The sequence below is a fragment of the Cavia porcellus genome, unplaced genomic scaffold, assembly GCF_034190915.1.
Source record: "Cavia porcellus strain 051 isolate PalLab524CR breed Dunkin Hartley unplaced genomic scaffold, mCavPor4.1 scaffold_16, whole genome shotgun sequence".
In the NCBI taxonomy this organism is placed as follows: Eukaryota; Metazoa; Chordata; class Mammalia; order Rodentia; family Caviidae; genus Cavia; species Cavia porcellus.
The window spans coordinates 598,049-614,150 of NW_026947499.1; the positions used below are offsets into that span (position 1 = coordinate 598,049).

Consider the following 16,102-nt stretch of genomic DNA (forward strand, 5'->3'; position numbering starts at 1 on the left):
CCTCTGGGTGGGCAGAATCTGCCTGCCTGGCTAAGGACCTGTGTCCCACACCTCCCAGCAACTCTCGCCACAGGGTTCCTGGAGCCTCAGCCTCACTGTGAGTCCTTTAGAAATGTGAGTTTCCAGCACCCCCAGAGGCACTAAGGCAGCTGCAGGTGTGGCTGCCGACCTTCTGGGATGCTGTCATCACTGCACTCCTGGTGGGCTCAGGGGAGGCACCTGACCAGGGAGAGGCTCAGCCCAGAGACACTGCAGGGACAAGAACAGCCTGGCTCAGGGTTTCCAAGAACAGCTGTGTGGGCTGCTCACTGCATAAGGGTACCCGGCCATGGGGGAAAAGGCAGGGCTGGAACAAAGCCACACACAGCGGAAAGGGGAGAAGGCAGGCTGCTTTCTCCTTCGCACTCGCACGCAGAACCAGAATGACCAAGTCAGATTCCTGGACTTCCCTGTTCACGTGTGGGGCTGACAGGTACCGTGTCTGCCTTGGGAAGGCAGGTGGGAGTCTCTGTGGTGGTACTCGCCCTTGGGTCATGAGCCCCCAAAACCTGTTCATCTGTCCATCTGCTAGCCCACTCATCTGCCCACACGAACAATCAGCCAGCTAGCCAAACAGCCACTCAACTAACTACCCAGCTAACTAGACAACCAGGCAACTAGTCAGCTAGCCAATCAGATAACCAATGAACAAGTCTGCCAACCAGCTTCTCAACCAACCAGCCAGATAACCAGAAAACCAATCAACCAGCCAGCCAGCACTCACCAAGTTCCATGAGCTGGCACTGTTGTGGGCAGTGAATGTGGGACGTGACGTGTGCCCCTGCCCTCCTGGAGCATACCTGTTTCCAGAGTGTACAGGCGGCATCAGGCAGAGAGAAGCCCAGTGTGTGTCCACTCAGACCCATCTGTCCTGAGAGACCACTATGAGGACCAGGCAGTGAGGATCGGGGCCAAGGTGTGTGCGATCCAGACATGCTAAGGTCCACCTTGATCATGCGTGGCTGCCCACAGCTGCAGCCTCAGAGACAGGGGATTTGTGGGTGGAGCAGGACACCAGGCCCCAGGGAGCTCTTTGGCCAGTGCCAAAGCCACATGCAGCCTCGCCCAGCTCTTGGGACAAGCACTGCCATGGGGGAACCCTCACTGGGCCTGTAGTCTCCACCCCCTCTCTACAACCCCTTAAGGTATCTGAGTTCCGGTCAAGGCCACTGGTTCCTTCCCCTGCCCTGAAGGACTGGGTTGGCCTCCTTTCTGCCTCTCACTCAGCCCCACACAGGGAGGGAGCTGGGCGGCTCTGGTCCAGACAAAGATCCTGCTTTCTCCACAGGTCAGAGAAAGGCCTGCCCCTTGACAGGTCCCGAGGGAGTGACTGAAGGGCCAAGGAGACGGGGCAGAGAGTGGGCAGCTGGGGCTTCAGTGAGCTCATGACTCAGCGCTGTTTCTGGACCTCGGGAGTCCTGAGGTATGCTCTGGGGCCAGCAGCTTCAGCCTGCGCTGCTGGGCAGTGCCTGGGCTCACAGGTTCTGGAAGTGGGTCTGGAAAGGGCCTGAGTGCCACCGCCCACCCACTACAGGCAGGGCCCAGGCCCTGAGGTAGCCAGTAGCCCAGGTCTCCCTGGCCCCGAGCCATGTAGGTCTGGGGGTGCATAGGCTTAAGGCCCCAAGATGAGGGGGGTAAGGGGGTGAGAGAAGTGGAGGGGGGTGGAGCAACACACCAGGGATTCCAGACAGATCAAAGTCCTCAGCGGGGGTGGACCGAGCCATCACAGCCCCTGTCCACCAACCAGAGTGCCTGGAGAGTGGGCAGTGACCCAGGCCACACCCACCACCAGCAGCCTTGGCCAGACTGGCACTTCCTGGGTAGGGCATGGTGGGACGTGAAAGCCATGCCAGGCTGACAGGCACTAGCAGCATAAAGGCACCAGCTGGAGCCAGACAGCGACACTGAGCCCCTTGCATTGTGGCACCTCTCAGGACCTCTGCACCTCTGCTTGCCAGAACTTGTACTCCATTGGGACCTAGGCCAGGGTGCTACTGACCCTCTCTGGGCGTGCAGAGCAGGCTGCTGGAGTTCAGTGCCTGGGGTTAAGGTCTGAGCCCTGACTGGGCCCCTATTAGCAGGACTAGAGCACAGCCTGGCTGGGGTGATGGGGAGGCTCCACTCCGATCCCTGACTGAATTCTGTGTGTAAATTCACACCAAAGCTCTCAACCACGATTTAACACATACTATTCCCAGTGCCAGGAAACGCTAGAGGCAGGAATAGGGGGATCTCCCTGGGACCCTCCCCCATGTCTCCAGGTCCCACCCCCAGCCTGATCCCCCTGACCCTACCCTGCACCTCCCCCAAAGTCCCACCCACAGCCCCTCGCCTGGCCCAGGTGGTGGGGCCACACGAACACACAGGAGGAAGCACTTCCTCTGACTGGGGCCCTGTGCCCTCAATGCCAGACTGGCAGTGGGCAGCTCCACTCTACCTCAGGCTGCTGTGTCCTGTGGTCCCTGAGTGTCCTGCCTAGAAGGGAGGCAGGTACCCACTAGTGTCCATCTCCTTGCAGAAGTCAGCAAGCCCTGGGCAACAGAATGACCTTGCTCCCAACTCCCCCCCCCCAAGGCTACACCCCTGCACCGTGGAGGGGCACACAAGGCCTCCTCTGGCCTCAAAGTCCTGTGTCAAAGGAAGTGAGGACACACAGGACATCAGGGCGATGACTCTGAGGCGGTGCAGTGCCCGAAGGACTGGAAAGTCACAGACAGGGCCACATCCAGGGAGATGCCACCTTAGTTGCCAGCTCGGCCTGTGGCCCACCAGTGCCCACCCAGCCCCTCAGCAGGCACAGGCCTGGGAGCCGGGTGGGGTAGGGCTGCAGGACCTGGGATGTCCTGACAAGGGGTTCCCTCAGCTGGCCAGGCCCAGGACAGCCCTGCATCCCATGGGGCTGGGACACTGCCCAGAAGGGAGTGACTGTTCCTCCAGAGCCCAGGCATGCAGAGACCCAACAGTGTCACAGCATGGCCTTCCCTGCCCAGCTCAGCCCCTTGGCAGGAAGGCCTGCTGCCCAAAGCCTGAGCCCAAAACTTTGCCCAACTCCGGAGGTGACACCCCCATCCAGTGGCCAGCACTGGTCCTGACTCATGGGTATAGGTAGGGCTGTGAGCTGGCTGGGTGAGGTCTGGTGGGCCACAGGCCAAGCTAGTGATTGGGGCAGCATCTCCCTGGGTGTGTCCCTGTCTGGGCCTCTCTGGTTGTCCAGGCTGGCTCCCCACCCACAGCCGTATCACCCAGCCCTACCTGTTTGTTGCCTGTGTGTTCAGAGCTGCTGGAGCTGGGGCTCCACTTTCAGGCCCTGGCCTCCCCGAGACTTCATCTGTCACAGGGCTGTAGTCCATGCTCTCCTGGGAAGCTCCTGGTGCCTCTAGGCCTGGCCACCCTGGCCCTGGGTGCTGGCCTGTCCACACATGTCCCCCGGCCCTCAGCCTGCTCTTCCCATGGTGCTAGCCTGGGCTCATGCAGTCCCCGGTACCCCTCAGAGCTCGGTCATCTGGCCAGGGCAGGGATGGACCCATGCACAGGGGCTGAGTCCTCCAGTTCTGCTGCTTTCTCACCACACTAAACCCCCATGAGCTGGAAAAGCACTTTCCTGTTGACTAAAGAACTGCCCACAGCACTCAGGCACCTGCAGGCAGGGCCTTCGGCCTGACCTATGCTGGGGACAGCACCAACCACGTGTGCGTCTGCCAAGATCGTGTGTCGCTCCTCAACCTGAATCTGGACAGGAAGCAGGCACAGCCCAGCCCTGCATCTGGGACAGACTCCATCTGCAGAGAGTGGGGGACATGCCTGGGAAGGGCACAGACACAAGCTGCTCCAGGAAAGGGGGCCTCGCATAGATACTGCAGGCCTGCAAAGCAAACTGCTCCCAAACAGGTGTCTGATGAGGATCCCTGACTTCCCCAGCACCACGGCTGCCTGCCCAGCCTGGGCTGCTGCACACACACTGGGGCAGAACCGGGGCACCTTTCCACACCCATAGGTGGACTTCGTTCATGTCAGTTACCACTGCATGGCGTGGTAGCCCCTGTACAGCCCACACAGAGGTCGGGCTGTTAGAGCCTGCGAAGGAAAAGCACCCCTCAAAGCAGGACTGCAGACTGAGGGAGCACAGGTGTCAGCAGGACTCCAGTGCCAGCCAGCCACTTGTCCCCCACTGTGGCTCTCATCTATTCATGTCAGCACAAGCCCTGCTCCTTCTGGAAGCCCTTCCCTGTGCCCCACACCCTGTGTGCCCCACACCCTGTGTGCCCCACGCCTGTGCAGAAGACCCTGCCAGGTTCCCACAGTACTGAGACATCCTCTGAAAGTGAAGGAGACCATGCTGTACTTGGATCTGTCCCCCAGGGCCAAGGGCCAAAGGTCTGCTCCCCAGAGTGTGTGCTACTGGGAGGAGGTGAACCCTTTAGGTAGTGGGGCTGGAGGAAGCTAGTCTTTGGGGAATGTGCCCTTGAGGGCATACAGGGACTCTGGCCCCTTCCTGTTTCTCTCCTTACTTCCTGGCTGCACTGGGCACACAGATTTCCTCTTTGAGCTCTCACCATAAGCCAAGATCAGTCTGTTCTCTGTATGAGTTGACTATCGCAGGTCCTTTGTCTCAGTGATGCAAAGCTGATTGGTACACACTGCTTGTTGGTTTCCCTACACAGTAGACTGTGAAAGCCCAGCAGGCCAGGCTGTCATTACTCCTGCCCGGCACTAGAAGGACACCGAGGAGGGGATCAGGCAGTGCTAAGATGACCAGGTATTCCCAGTCAGCAACCTCAGGGAGCAAACTGACCCACCCTCTTAAATTGCTTAACATTCTGTTGGGTTTCAGATTGTTGGAGAGATGGGTGAATGGCAGATAGGCTGGTGAGGGATGAAGAGACGGCAGATGGACAGATAGGTGTAAGGATGGTGGGATGGATACTTACAGGGGGATGGGTCGATCAGTGAATGAGTAGATGGTACATGAGTAAAGGGTGGATGGACAGATGAGTGAATGGGTGGAGGGATGGATGGGTAGGTTGGTGGAAGGATGGCTAGGTAGATGGTGAACAGAGGTAGGTAGATGGATATTCATGGGTAGATGGGTAATAGATGATGGATGCATAGAAGAGTGGATGGATGGATGGGTGGGTGAAAGACTGAGTTGGGGACAGATAAGTGTGTGGATGGATGGATGGATGGATGGATAATGAAAGGATGCGCAGGTGAATGTGGTTAGATGGGAGGTGGATGGATGGATGGGTAGGTAGAACAATAGATAGGTGGATGAAAGGGTAGTGAATATCCATGGGTGGTGGATGGATATTCATCAGTGATGGGCAGATGGGTGTCTGGGAAGGTAAATGGATAGATGGGTAGAAGGATGGTAGGTGGCTGGCTGGATGTACATCCATGGAGGAAGGTGGATATACGGACAGGTAGATAGACAGGCAAGTAATAAGTGGGTGTGTAGAAAGACAGGTAGGCTGATGGAAGCCGGACAGCTGGGTGGATGATGAAGGGAGATCCATGGTGGGTGGGTGGGTGGGTAGGTAAGGGATGATATCCATTGCTGGATACATGGGTAAGTGGATACCTGGATAGGTAGATAGGAGGGTGGATAAGGGAGGGGTAGGCAGGGCACACAGTGTGGATGGTGGATGGATAGAAAGATATCAATGAGTGGATGAGTGCATGCATTCTAATGTGTTAGATGGATGGACAGACAGGTGGTAGAGATGGACAACAGATGACTGAGGGACATGGGATGAGTCAAGGACACTACTCTAGGATGTGTCACCATAGGTCTATGGCCATGAGCTGTGACACGAAGTGCCTGTGTGTCTGACACGCAGCCTGGGCAGACCTGCATGTTGCGGCAGGGGTGGGAGCCACACCTGCATCAGGCAGAATAGTGCCAACATGGACTCTGGCAGTTTGTGCCACTTATGTGGAGCTGGGACCTCTGGGCTGAGTCAGCTTTGCTCAGCAGGTGTCCCTGTCATTGAAGGACTAATGACATCTCCTTCCCGAGGGCCTATAGCAGCTCCCAACTTCTCATGCTCTGGAACATGAGGCTGAAAAAGCTGTCCTCAACACAGTAGGTGGCTGGAGCTGGTGTCAGGTGGGGTGGGAACTGGGAGGTGCCCAACGCAGGTGGGAAATCAGTCCGGTTGACCCTTTCGTCTGGGATCCATTGTTTGTCCTGCTCCCAAGAGTTCCTCTGCTCTACCCGGGCTGACTTTATTGGAGAATCCATCCCTTGCATGCCTGCAGCACCCAAATGCCTGCCAGTTTGTCTTCTCTGTGCACACCTAGCTAGGATTTCTCCACTTGGGTGATCTGTTGGGAACAACTCTGGCTTTGGCCACTTTATGCCAGTGTGTTTCTGTGCAGCAATCTGGCTCCTCCTGTAATTTGTTTCTCCTTTCCTTGGACTCAGTAGGAGTCTCAGGCACTGGCTTTAGACCTCGCCTCGCCTCGCCTCTCACAGAAGCACTCAAAGCTGCAGAGTTCCCTCTGAGCACTGCTCTACCTCCGCCCTGCACATTCTGATGCTACATCCATTACGGTCTCGTTAATCTGTTCAGAGGAAGATTTATGATGCAGGACATGTGGGGTGGGAGGCATGGAAGCGATTTCCAGCTCCTGGCCCAGTCGTCTGGGCACACTTGAGGTTCACCCCCAAGCTAAGGAGACAGAGGGTTTTTGAGGGCACGCTTGGAGGCTTGGTGAGTCACCCTCCGGGGACTGCACTGGTGAGCGCACCAACCACAGAAGTCTAGGACAGCAGTGGACATGGACAGGGATTCACAGGGCTCCAGGCCGCCCAAGCCCTGTGTGGTCACCAAGTCATGAAACCTTGTCACTGTCACTCTCAGGGCAGCTCCCCAAGACTCAGCGCAAAACCAAAGAACTCAAAAACCGTTCACTGATTACTTGCATGCCAGAGAGGTTAGAAGCGACACCATTTTCATTACATTAATTTAAGGAAGATACGTTAACATTAAGGACTTGCTGAATACTCACAGCCCTGTTTGTGTTCACATGCTATTCCTGCCAGTGGCTGCTCACACCCAGTGCCACTGGGGTGCTTAAGGGGCACTGCCCACTCCCCCCAGGCCTGCCAGGGGACAGCTCTTTGCCAAATCCCGGCCCAGCAGCAGGGAGGCTGCTCTCTGGGTTTTCCTACAGGCCCTGGGCTGCCAGGGTACCCACTGAGGTCCCTTGAGGCAGCCACCTGCCCTCAGCCCTCAGCCAGCCACATGGACACAACCAGACTCTGCCACTCTGAAAAGGGGAAGATGCCGCCTGGCCAGAGGGCTCTGGACTAGCCCTTGTGGCTGCTGAGTCTCTCCAGGGCGCCCTCAGTGCAGCCACTGTGCCCAGCCCTAAGGCCCTCCGGAACTTCCCCTTCTACTTACAGGTTGGAACCATTCTGCCCTGTGCCCTGCCTCCCAGGCTTGCCATCAACTTCTCCCTCTGCCAGGCACCTCTCCAAGTTACCTCCTCACAGCGGGTCCTTGACCTGCATGTGCTCTCCAGCTAGAAGAGGGTCAGGGAGGCGGGCTCTGCTGATGTGGCACATTGGGGCACCTGTGGGGCAAACCGAGGTCTGAGCAGCTTCCTCCCATGGGGTGGAACTTGGGTCTGATTTCCAGTGCCTGCTGGAAGCCAGGTGAAGCTGGAGACACCTGCACCTCCAGAGGCCCATGCCAGTGCACAAGTGTACGTGTGTACACACGTACACACTCATATGGAGACCCCAGGGAAGAACCAGGCTGGCTGCCGGAAGGATGTGCTGTGACTCAGTACCGACCAAGCTCCACTACAGGGTCTACCTTGCCTCCCAGGCACAGTAAATTACCCGAGTCACTTCTGGGAGCCACCCTGACCCCTGAACACAACATGACGCTCACCCTATTTGTCTAGGGCTCAGCAGACACCCATCAGCCTCTCAGCTGGCTCCCTACCCCACAGCAGCGCTGGGTGGGCATGCAAGGTTCCAGCAGAAGAGGCTGGCTGTCGGTGGCTACTTGGGTGTTACTCTTCTCTCTCAAGGGTTGGTAGCCAGGCAGTGCCCCCAGATGACCACAGACACCCATAATTGACTCCACACCCTGCACCTACAGGACCCAAGCCCACATCTCAGGCATGACCCGCCCCAGCCCGAGCAGGCCCAGAGCCATGTTCTGAGGTCACCAGGCGGGTCATGAACACATCAGTCACTGGCACTGCAGAATTGCCAAACCCCCAGGAAAACCTGGCATTCCATGTCCCCCGTGATGAGGCCCCAGGACTCGGCACATAGCCCACCATGGCTGGCAGGGCACACAGGAGTTGAGGCCAGGCTATGTAAATACCCCAGCAAGTACCCAGCATATCCTACCCAGCTCGGGCCCAGAGGACTCAGGGAGCCCCTCAGCTAGCTCCCTAATGGCATGCCCCGCAGTGAGTCAGCCAGCCCAGACAGGCCTGAGCTGCATTGCATTGCTGCCCAATGGCCCAAGGTCACATGCACATGGAGGCACCTCCAGCCCCTGCTCTGAGGGCTCTGCAGTAGAGGGGCAGGCTGTGGTCTTTCTGAGTGGCCCACTGTCAGTCCGTGGCAACTTGGAACAACTGTGGGGGCATCTGAGGGTAGTGGCAGCCACCAGGGGGACACTGAGCTTAAAATTATGGCAAGATGAGCATTCCCCTCAAACCAATTTCAAATATGCAGTCTAGTTTGGGCACATCCAAGGCCAGAAGCCAGAGATTAGAACCCTAGGTCCCCATCCCAATCTCCCAGGAGCCCCTCCTTGGACAGCCTGCAGGGCTCAGCAGGCCAGCAAGATGGGCTCCCTGCTCCTTTGCTCCTAAGTTAATAACCGCAGCCAAGTCTAAATATGTAAAAACCACCTGTCAGAATCAATCACAAATACATTTGTCCAAACTATAAACAGTAATGCTGTTATAAAAAATAATGCCATAGCATTTTTTATTTTCATCAAAAAAATAAGCCCCAAGTTTTGGAAGGTGGCCCTAGGTAAGCACCAAGAAGGTGCCTACTGGGGTGGGAGGAGCTCAGAGCCAACAGGCTGAGCAAGGGGCATCGGGGGTCCAGAGCTGGGAGGGAAAGGCTGAGTCGGTAGCCTGCCGGAGCCTGGAACAGTGTGGGAAGAGGTGTCCTTGCAGCCGGAACACAGTGGTTGTGCATTCAGATGACTCCATGTCTGTGGGGCACTGGGCAGGGGCTTGGCCAGAGCCTCTAACCCACTTAGTTTCCAGATTGCAGTGATCTGGAAAGGCAGCTCCTTGTTCTCCCCCAAGTATCAGTTCCTGCACTGGGCCCATTCTTGCCAGGGCTTCTGGAGACCTGAGTGTGGGGTTGCCCTGAGACTGGGCCCTGGGGTGAAGATTGGGGACCCAGGAACAGCCCTATAGTGCAAAATCTTTCTGAGTGCTATCAACAATCACTGCCCTGGTAAAACACTGCCCTGGATGGGGAGCAGAGAAGGGTGGGAGGGGGCTTTCTAGGCCTGTCGTGGAATTCTGCATCCTGCAGCTCCCCAATCTATAGAACCCGAGAGCTGGCCTGTCAGGGGCCCCAAGTGGGTGGAAACAGATCCCTGAGAGATGGGATGGCAGGCCCAGGGTTACCACCTATAGCCTTAGGACCCTCAAGCAGATACCACCATCCCTCAACTGCAGAGGAAGAAGGGCCCAGGAGCTGAAGCCTGGCCGGCCAGCTCTACATGTTGACCAGCCCCCCACCAGGCTAGGGCAGGGAAACCACACCAGCCAGCCAGGGCCAAGGTCAGTAAGGCCCAGGCTGGCATCCCGCCACATGTGCCCAGGCACACACCATGCACAGGCACAAATGCACACCTTCCCACACACAACATACATACACACCCATGCACAACTGCACACGTACATGGAGACTCAGAGATGCAGAGACAGTGTTGGCAATTTAGAGGCACAGAGAGAGATGCTGAGGTCCTGGCAGGCTCCAGCCCAAGGGCTATGTGCCCTCTCCTGGGGGCGTGTACATCACAGATCGGCACACACTGGGGGTCACCGTGACACTAGTGGGGGGAAAGCACATGGAGTGGTGGGAAGACACCAGGTTCAGCTCCTTCCTCCTGGCACGATAGGCCTTAGCCTGATTATGGCATAGTAGGGACTCCAGTCCCTGGCTGAGCCTCAGTTTTCAACAGCCATCAGCCAGGCTGTGTCTGGAGATGGCCTCGGGCCAGTCCAGCAGTCCCTAGGTTCCTGCTCACACCCTATGGGCAGCTGACAAAATCCAGAGGATACCTGTGGACATCAGGCTCCAGGGCTCACAGATGGGGCCTGGCGGGCCACACCTGGGGCAGAGGATCGGGTCCACCGTGACCTCAGGGGTTGGCAGGGACGGCCCAGGGCCAAGAGCGAGACCTGGGGCTGATGGGCTGGCACCAGATCCAGCAAGGACCGCCTCGGCTGGTTCAGGGACCCCAGGAGAGGCCGGCGGGGTGGACCTGGCTGCCCCAAAAGCGAGGGGCGCTCAGGGATAGCAAGTAATGGCTGGGGCTTGCAGGGCTGGCTTGGACCCAGAAGGGATAGTAGGGGCTGGCAGGGCTTCTCTGGGCCCATGAGGGGCCGCTTGGGCAAGCGGAGCTGTTCTGGGCCCATGAGTGGTCGCTTCAGTTGCTGTGACTGGCCAGGGCCCAGCAGGGGAGGCTTTGGGGTGCCAGTTTGTTTGGGGGCTTTTACTAATTGCTGGGGCTGTCTGAGGCCCAGCAGAGACCCCCGGGACTGGCTGGGTTGGCCCAGGAGAGACCTGCGGGGTTGGCTGTGCTGACATGGGGCTAGGAGTGCCCGCCGGGGGCAGCAACACTGGCACGAGAGGGAGTTGGCAGGCCGGCGGCGTGGTCGCAGGGTGAGGAGTGACCGTGGGGGCTGGCAGCGCGGGCAGACGGCTAGCAGGGACCGCAGTGCCCGGCAACACTGTCCAGAAGAAGCCCTACGGGGCTGGCCAGAGAGACAAGGAGTAGTCCATGAACGCAGAGGCCTGCAGCAGTGCCACAGGGACCGCAGGGGCCGGCAGAGGTGACACGGGGCCAGAAGTGACCGCAGAGGACAGCAGAGGTGACATGGGGCCAGAAGGGACCGCAGTGGCCGGCAGAGGTGACATGGGGCCCGAAGGGACCGCAGTGGTCGGTAGCGGTGCCATGGGGCCAAGAGGGACCGCAGTGGTCGACAGCGGTGCCATGGGGCCAGGAGGGACCTTAGGCGCTGGCAGCGCTGCTGGGGGCCTGGCCAAAGTGGCCTGCGGGGCTGGGCCAGGCGAGGTCGCCGGGCCTGGCAGAGCTGATCTGGGACCGGAAGCAGCTGCTGGGGCTGGCGGTGCTGACTGGGACCCAGAAGTGACCTCCGGGGCCGGCAGGGCTGTCTCAGCCCCAGAAGTGACCGCTGGGGCTGGCTGCGCTGAGCTGGGGGTGGCCGCTGGGGCTGGCAGGACTGCCCGGGGTCCGGGGATGCCCGACGGGGCTGGCAGCGCTGACACGGGGCTGGGAGGGGCCCCTGGGGCTGGCTGGGCTGGCTGGGCTGGTGCTGCTGCTGGTGCTGGGCCGGGCCGTTCTGGTGCCAAGGGTTGGCTGGGAGCGGCCCCCCTTCTGGGGAGCACACCTGCATGGAAGAAAGAGCACGTGTCCACCTGGGCAGGTGCCTGTGGACCCCCCTCCAGCCCGGGCCCAGAGACATGCTGCTCCCACCAGAGCCCAGTTCCCATGGAGCATGAATCAGGGCCTGGTACGCTGAGAAAAGCTCCTCTGAAGGAAGGCACAGGCCCAGTCCCCAGGAGGAAGGCAACTGCAGTTGAGCTGGGAGCCAGAACGGCCAGCATCTGTGTGCCTAACAGTCCCTCCTGGTCTTGGCCTCGACTCCACCCAGGCACAAAGGCCATGGGGCAGGTGTCCCCAGGTCCCAATCCTTCCGTGCATCCTGACCACCACCACAGCGCTGCAGCTGGCACTCCCCTCCCCCATGCCTCGGTCTAGCACACAGTGCCATGTGCACAGCAGTTGAGCGCGCAGTGCTGTGCTTGGTTCCCAGCTCATCACAGACACACTGGACGCCAGGGTCGGCGGAGCCTGACCGACGCAGCATCGGGAAACGGGGCCAGCCTATCAGCTTGGCACTGACCCCCGCCCCCTAGCCCTGCAATTCTGAGGCCCTGGAGAGGCCTGCACCTCTGTGAAGCATCCTAGCCTCCTGCCTGTCTGCCTGAACCCATCACATGTGCCCCATACCCTGTACCCAGCAACGATGGAGCACGTTGCCAGGCTGGCCTGGGTGCCGCAGGTGGTATCCAAGTGCTGGTGTGGTCCCAGGGCAGACCCTGCTGCTCACCTGTTTCGAGGGCTGTAGCGGGACCTTTCTGGCCCCTCCGTCACAGGTGGGCTCCACATCCTGCCCGGGGCTGCTGGCTTCCAGGGGCTGCCTGCTCACACTGGGCTCTGAGGATGGGCAGTTTTCCGTCTCCCGGGGCTTCTTAATGAGGCGACGTTCCCATTTCTCCTTCCGCTCATGTGGCTTCAGGGCCATGTCCTTCTACAGGGAGAAGAGTGAAAGGCCATCAATAGGTGGAGACAGCCTGACAAAAGACACCTATCTTGAGGGGGGCTGGTCCTTGGCTGATGACTTTGTCTACTTGGAGGTAGTGCCCCAAGCAGGCTCACTGGCTGGATCACAGCCCCCCAAGGCATGGACTGGGGAGGGCCCATAACCACAGGGCTCTGTGATGAGCCAGCTCCTGGGGCCCCAGAAACATGGCATCTTAGCCTACCTAGTGTGGAGGCTCACACAAGCCGCAGCACAAAAAAGGCATGAAGTTTTCTGGTTCTTGCTAGACTGGGGCCAGGGCCGCAGCAGCCTTACCCAGATGACCCTTACACATCCACAGAAGTAACCCTGGGTGACCTCTCATTCCCACAGCAACTAACCCCAGATGACTTCACATTTGCAGGAAGTAAACTGCAGGTGTCACCTCACTCCCACATGAAGCAATCCCCAAATGATACCTTCACACCCACAGGAAGTAACCCCCAGATGACACCTCATCCGACAGGAAGTACCCCAAGTGGCACGCTCACATCCCATAGCCATGGGTTGGGAGGGAACCTTGCCATGATCACACCTGGAGCTGTCACACCTGTCACCCCACAGCCCACTTGTGATCCTGCTGGCCTTTTCTGGGGTGCCTCGCCAGCAGCCCACCTTGAGTCCTCCAGGTACCAGCTCATTTGAGCCCATGAAACATCCCAGTCTCCTGCCCTGCCTGGGGGTTCTGTGGTTCCTAGCTCTGGGGTTCCCTGCTTCCGCAATCAATAACCAGTAGTTGGCCAGGACAGTGATACACACCCACAGTCCCAGCACTATGGGAGGGTGAGGAAGAAGGATTACAAATTTGTCTCCAATCTGGACAATTTAGGGAGACCCTGGCTCGAAATAACAGAAACAAACAAAAAACCAGCAGCATGGCTCCGGGTAACCACTGACCAGTTTACCCTCCACAGAAAGCAGTGGCCAGTGGGAAGCTGGAGAAGAGGTGGGCAGGGCCAGCTGGCCTGCCCTCAGGGAATCTGCTAACAGCTCAAGCAAAGGCCCTGAAAATGGCCAGGTGCTGAGTTTCCTGCCCTGCTTGTCTTCCCAAGGGCACTCTGCAGGTGCTGCCTCACATGCCCATATACTATGTGCTGTCCCCACCCAGGCAGAGTGTGAGGCTTCGAGAAACTGGCAGCCTCGAGGTCATGCTGCACCCAAGGCACAGGGCCTGTTGCCCGTGGCTTCTGAGCTGTGATGGAAGAGGAGTATGCCTGCCCTCAAGCAAGGCTCGCTCCATGATCTGTTCTCCCTGACCTAGTACACATCACAGCACCTCACTGCTACTGGTCTTGTCCAGTTGGTCTGACTTGTGGTGGAGACCACCTCTGCATAAGGGTGTCACACACTGCTGCTGAGAACAGAGCAATTTGTGAGGCGTGCAACCAAGTGTGCACAGATTCATAATCGGGATCCTACAAGGCCATCCTGCCCCAATGACCCTGCTGGGCCTGCCCAGCTCTCACCACTGTCCACATGTGACTGAAAAGACACAAGTGCCAACTGCACGGTTTGAATTGATCACATTTTCCATAAACCTGTTTTGGCACTTCCTTACTTTTAAAGAAATGAAGACAGGTTGCCACCACTCCTCTGCCTATGCCCCTGCCCCCATACCCCTTCTGTAGGATGCCATCTACCCCCTGATCTGCCTCAAGGATAGCAGTTTTCAGGTCCCTGTCCTCAGGCTTCCTAGACCTCTTATTTGTCCCTGCTCCCAGTCCTGAGCCTTTTCCCTGGTGCACTCATAGTCCGTACAGCAACACAGCCCTCCAGGAGTTCTGACACACCCAACACCACCACCTGGTCACCAGGAGGGCAGGTACTGGGCGCTGCAGGCCGCCCTCCGCAGGTCATCCCATGGCCACCCTGTGGCATCAACACTGAAGCTCAGAGAGGCTGAACAGCCCCTCTCCAGCCAGGCTTAGCAGCAGCAGTAGGACCACTGGGGACTTCTAGGTGAGCAGCCTGCCCACACAGGTGCCAGGGCTCTAGAGGGTGGGGGCACTGACAACAGAGTGAACTGGAGCCCCCAGGTGGGAGCCTGGAGCGAGCAGTAAGCTCTGCACTCACCACCAGCACCAGGCCTGCTCAGGAACTCTGTTGAGTGTTTCAGACACCACCCATGCAGCCCACATTCAGCCCAGGACATGTGCTATGACTGCTCTGGGCTGAACATGGAAATCCAAGCAGAGATCGGCTGCAATGACTGTCTGAAACCTGCATCCTCGGGCCCCATCCATCCCTCAGCTTGGCCCAGTGCCTCCCACCATCACCCCACGAAGAGGCTGCTGCAAGGAGGCCCAGAGCTGGGAGAGCCTCTGTAGGTCTCACACCTCATGTCTCTGCTTCAGGCCAAGCCGTACAGTAACGCCCGGACTTCTTGACCCTCCCGAGGTAGAGTGCTACGGAGCTGGGCACATGCTGTCATGAAACCGCTCACAGGATTTCACTTGATTTCCCCTCAGTGCTTTTACGTGACTGCTTTTCAGCTCTCCTAAATGTTATTGCTATAGAGCATCAATAAAATGTTTAACTGCTACAGTAAAGCAACTAGGGAGAGACAAGAGTGACTATGACTGGGCAAACAGTCCAGGTGCCCTTTCAGGGTGAGGCTGCCAGTCCCACTATGACCCTGCAGCTCAGCCCATCCCCTGGCCAGGCAGGTGTCTCTTACTCCCTAAACCACATGGGGCCTCCCCGCTGGTCATCAAGTCCCCCCCCCCCCGAGGGGAGGGAGGCTTGAGGCAGGGCACCTGCCCCACACGACAACCACAGCACCAACAAGGCCAGGCTTGGAGCTAGAAGGCACTTCTGGATGGGACAGGAGGCTGCACAAAGGCGGAAGCTGCCAGTGCTCTGTCTTGCTGGCTCTCAGTCCAGTGCCTGCCATCCTTAGATTCCAAGCCCCCGCCTCTGCTCTCCAACCCTTCAGCAGGGCAACCTCATCTCTCCCTGCACAGTCCTCACCCAGCCCAAGCCCATCCTCAAGTACCTTGCAGTGTCCTCCAAGACCTGTGCACGACAGCCCTAGAGCTTTAATGTGGCTGTTTCCTGTCCAGGCATCCAGAAAGCCATGTATTCTCTGGGGTAAAGTCTGCCCCACAGTGAGCCCTAAGGGCTACACCCCAACAGAGAGACACCCGAGGGCAAGCCCTGGTGTGCAGGGGTGCTATCTAAGCACCCTGCAGCTGAGAAGGCTGGACAAGCTCTCCTCTGCTCCTGCCTAGCAGCAACATCCCTCATGGCCCTGCCAAGCACACCCATCACCAACTGTTGCTATGGGCTGCCTGATTCCATCTTATGTGCAACCCCCATCAGGTGCATGAGGGACGTGTCCACCTGGGCTTCACCAGCCCTCACTCACCAGAAGCCTCTGGACCTTGCCTGGCTGTATCCCCAGGTCATCGAAGTCCTTCTGCTGGCCCAGGGCATGTGTCTTCATTACCTG

At 58.5% G+C, this 16,102-nt stretch overlaps 1 protein-coding gene across 16 annotated transcripts in view; it reads right to left on the reverse strand.

Annotated features, from left to right (window-relative positions):
- Nucleotides 1–16,102, reverse strand: part of Fbrsl1 (fibrosin like 1) — a 55,778-nt gene that overhangs the window by 30,290 nt on the left and 9,386 nt on the right. For 14 of the 16 annotated variants that reach the window (XR_010039534.1, XM_063225416.1, XM_063225419.1 and 11 more), the window contains exon 2: nt 12,400–12,600. Coding sequence is in view for 14 of the 16 variants with exons in the window: in XM_063225416.1 (XP_063081486.1) it covers nt 12,400–12,600 (201 nt within the window). In the remaining 2 variants the exon portion in view is untranslated. Of the gene's footprint in view, nt 1–7,527; nt 7,553–8,969; nt 11,677–12,399; nt 12,601–16,102 lie in introns of those variants that run through there. The other 2 variants (XM_023563463.2, XM_013148671.3) reach the window with 2 other exon arrangements.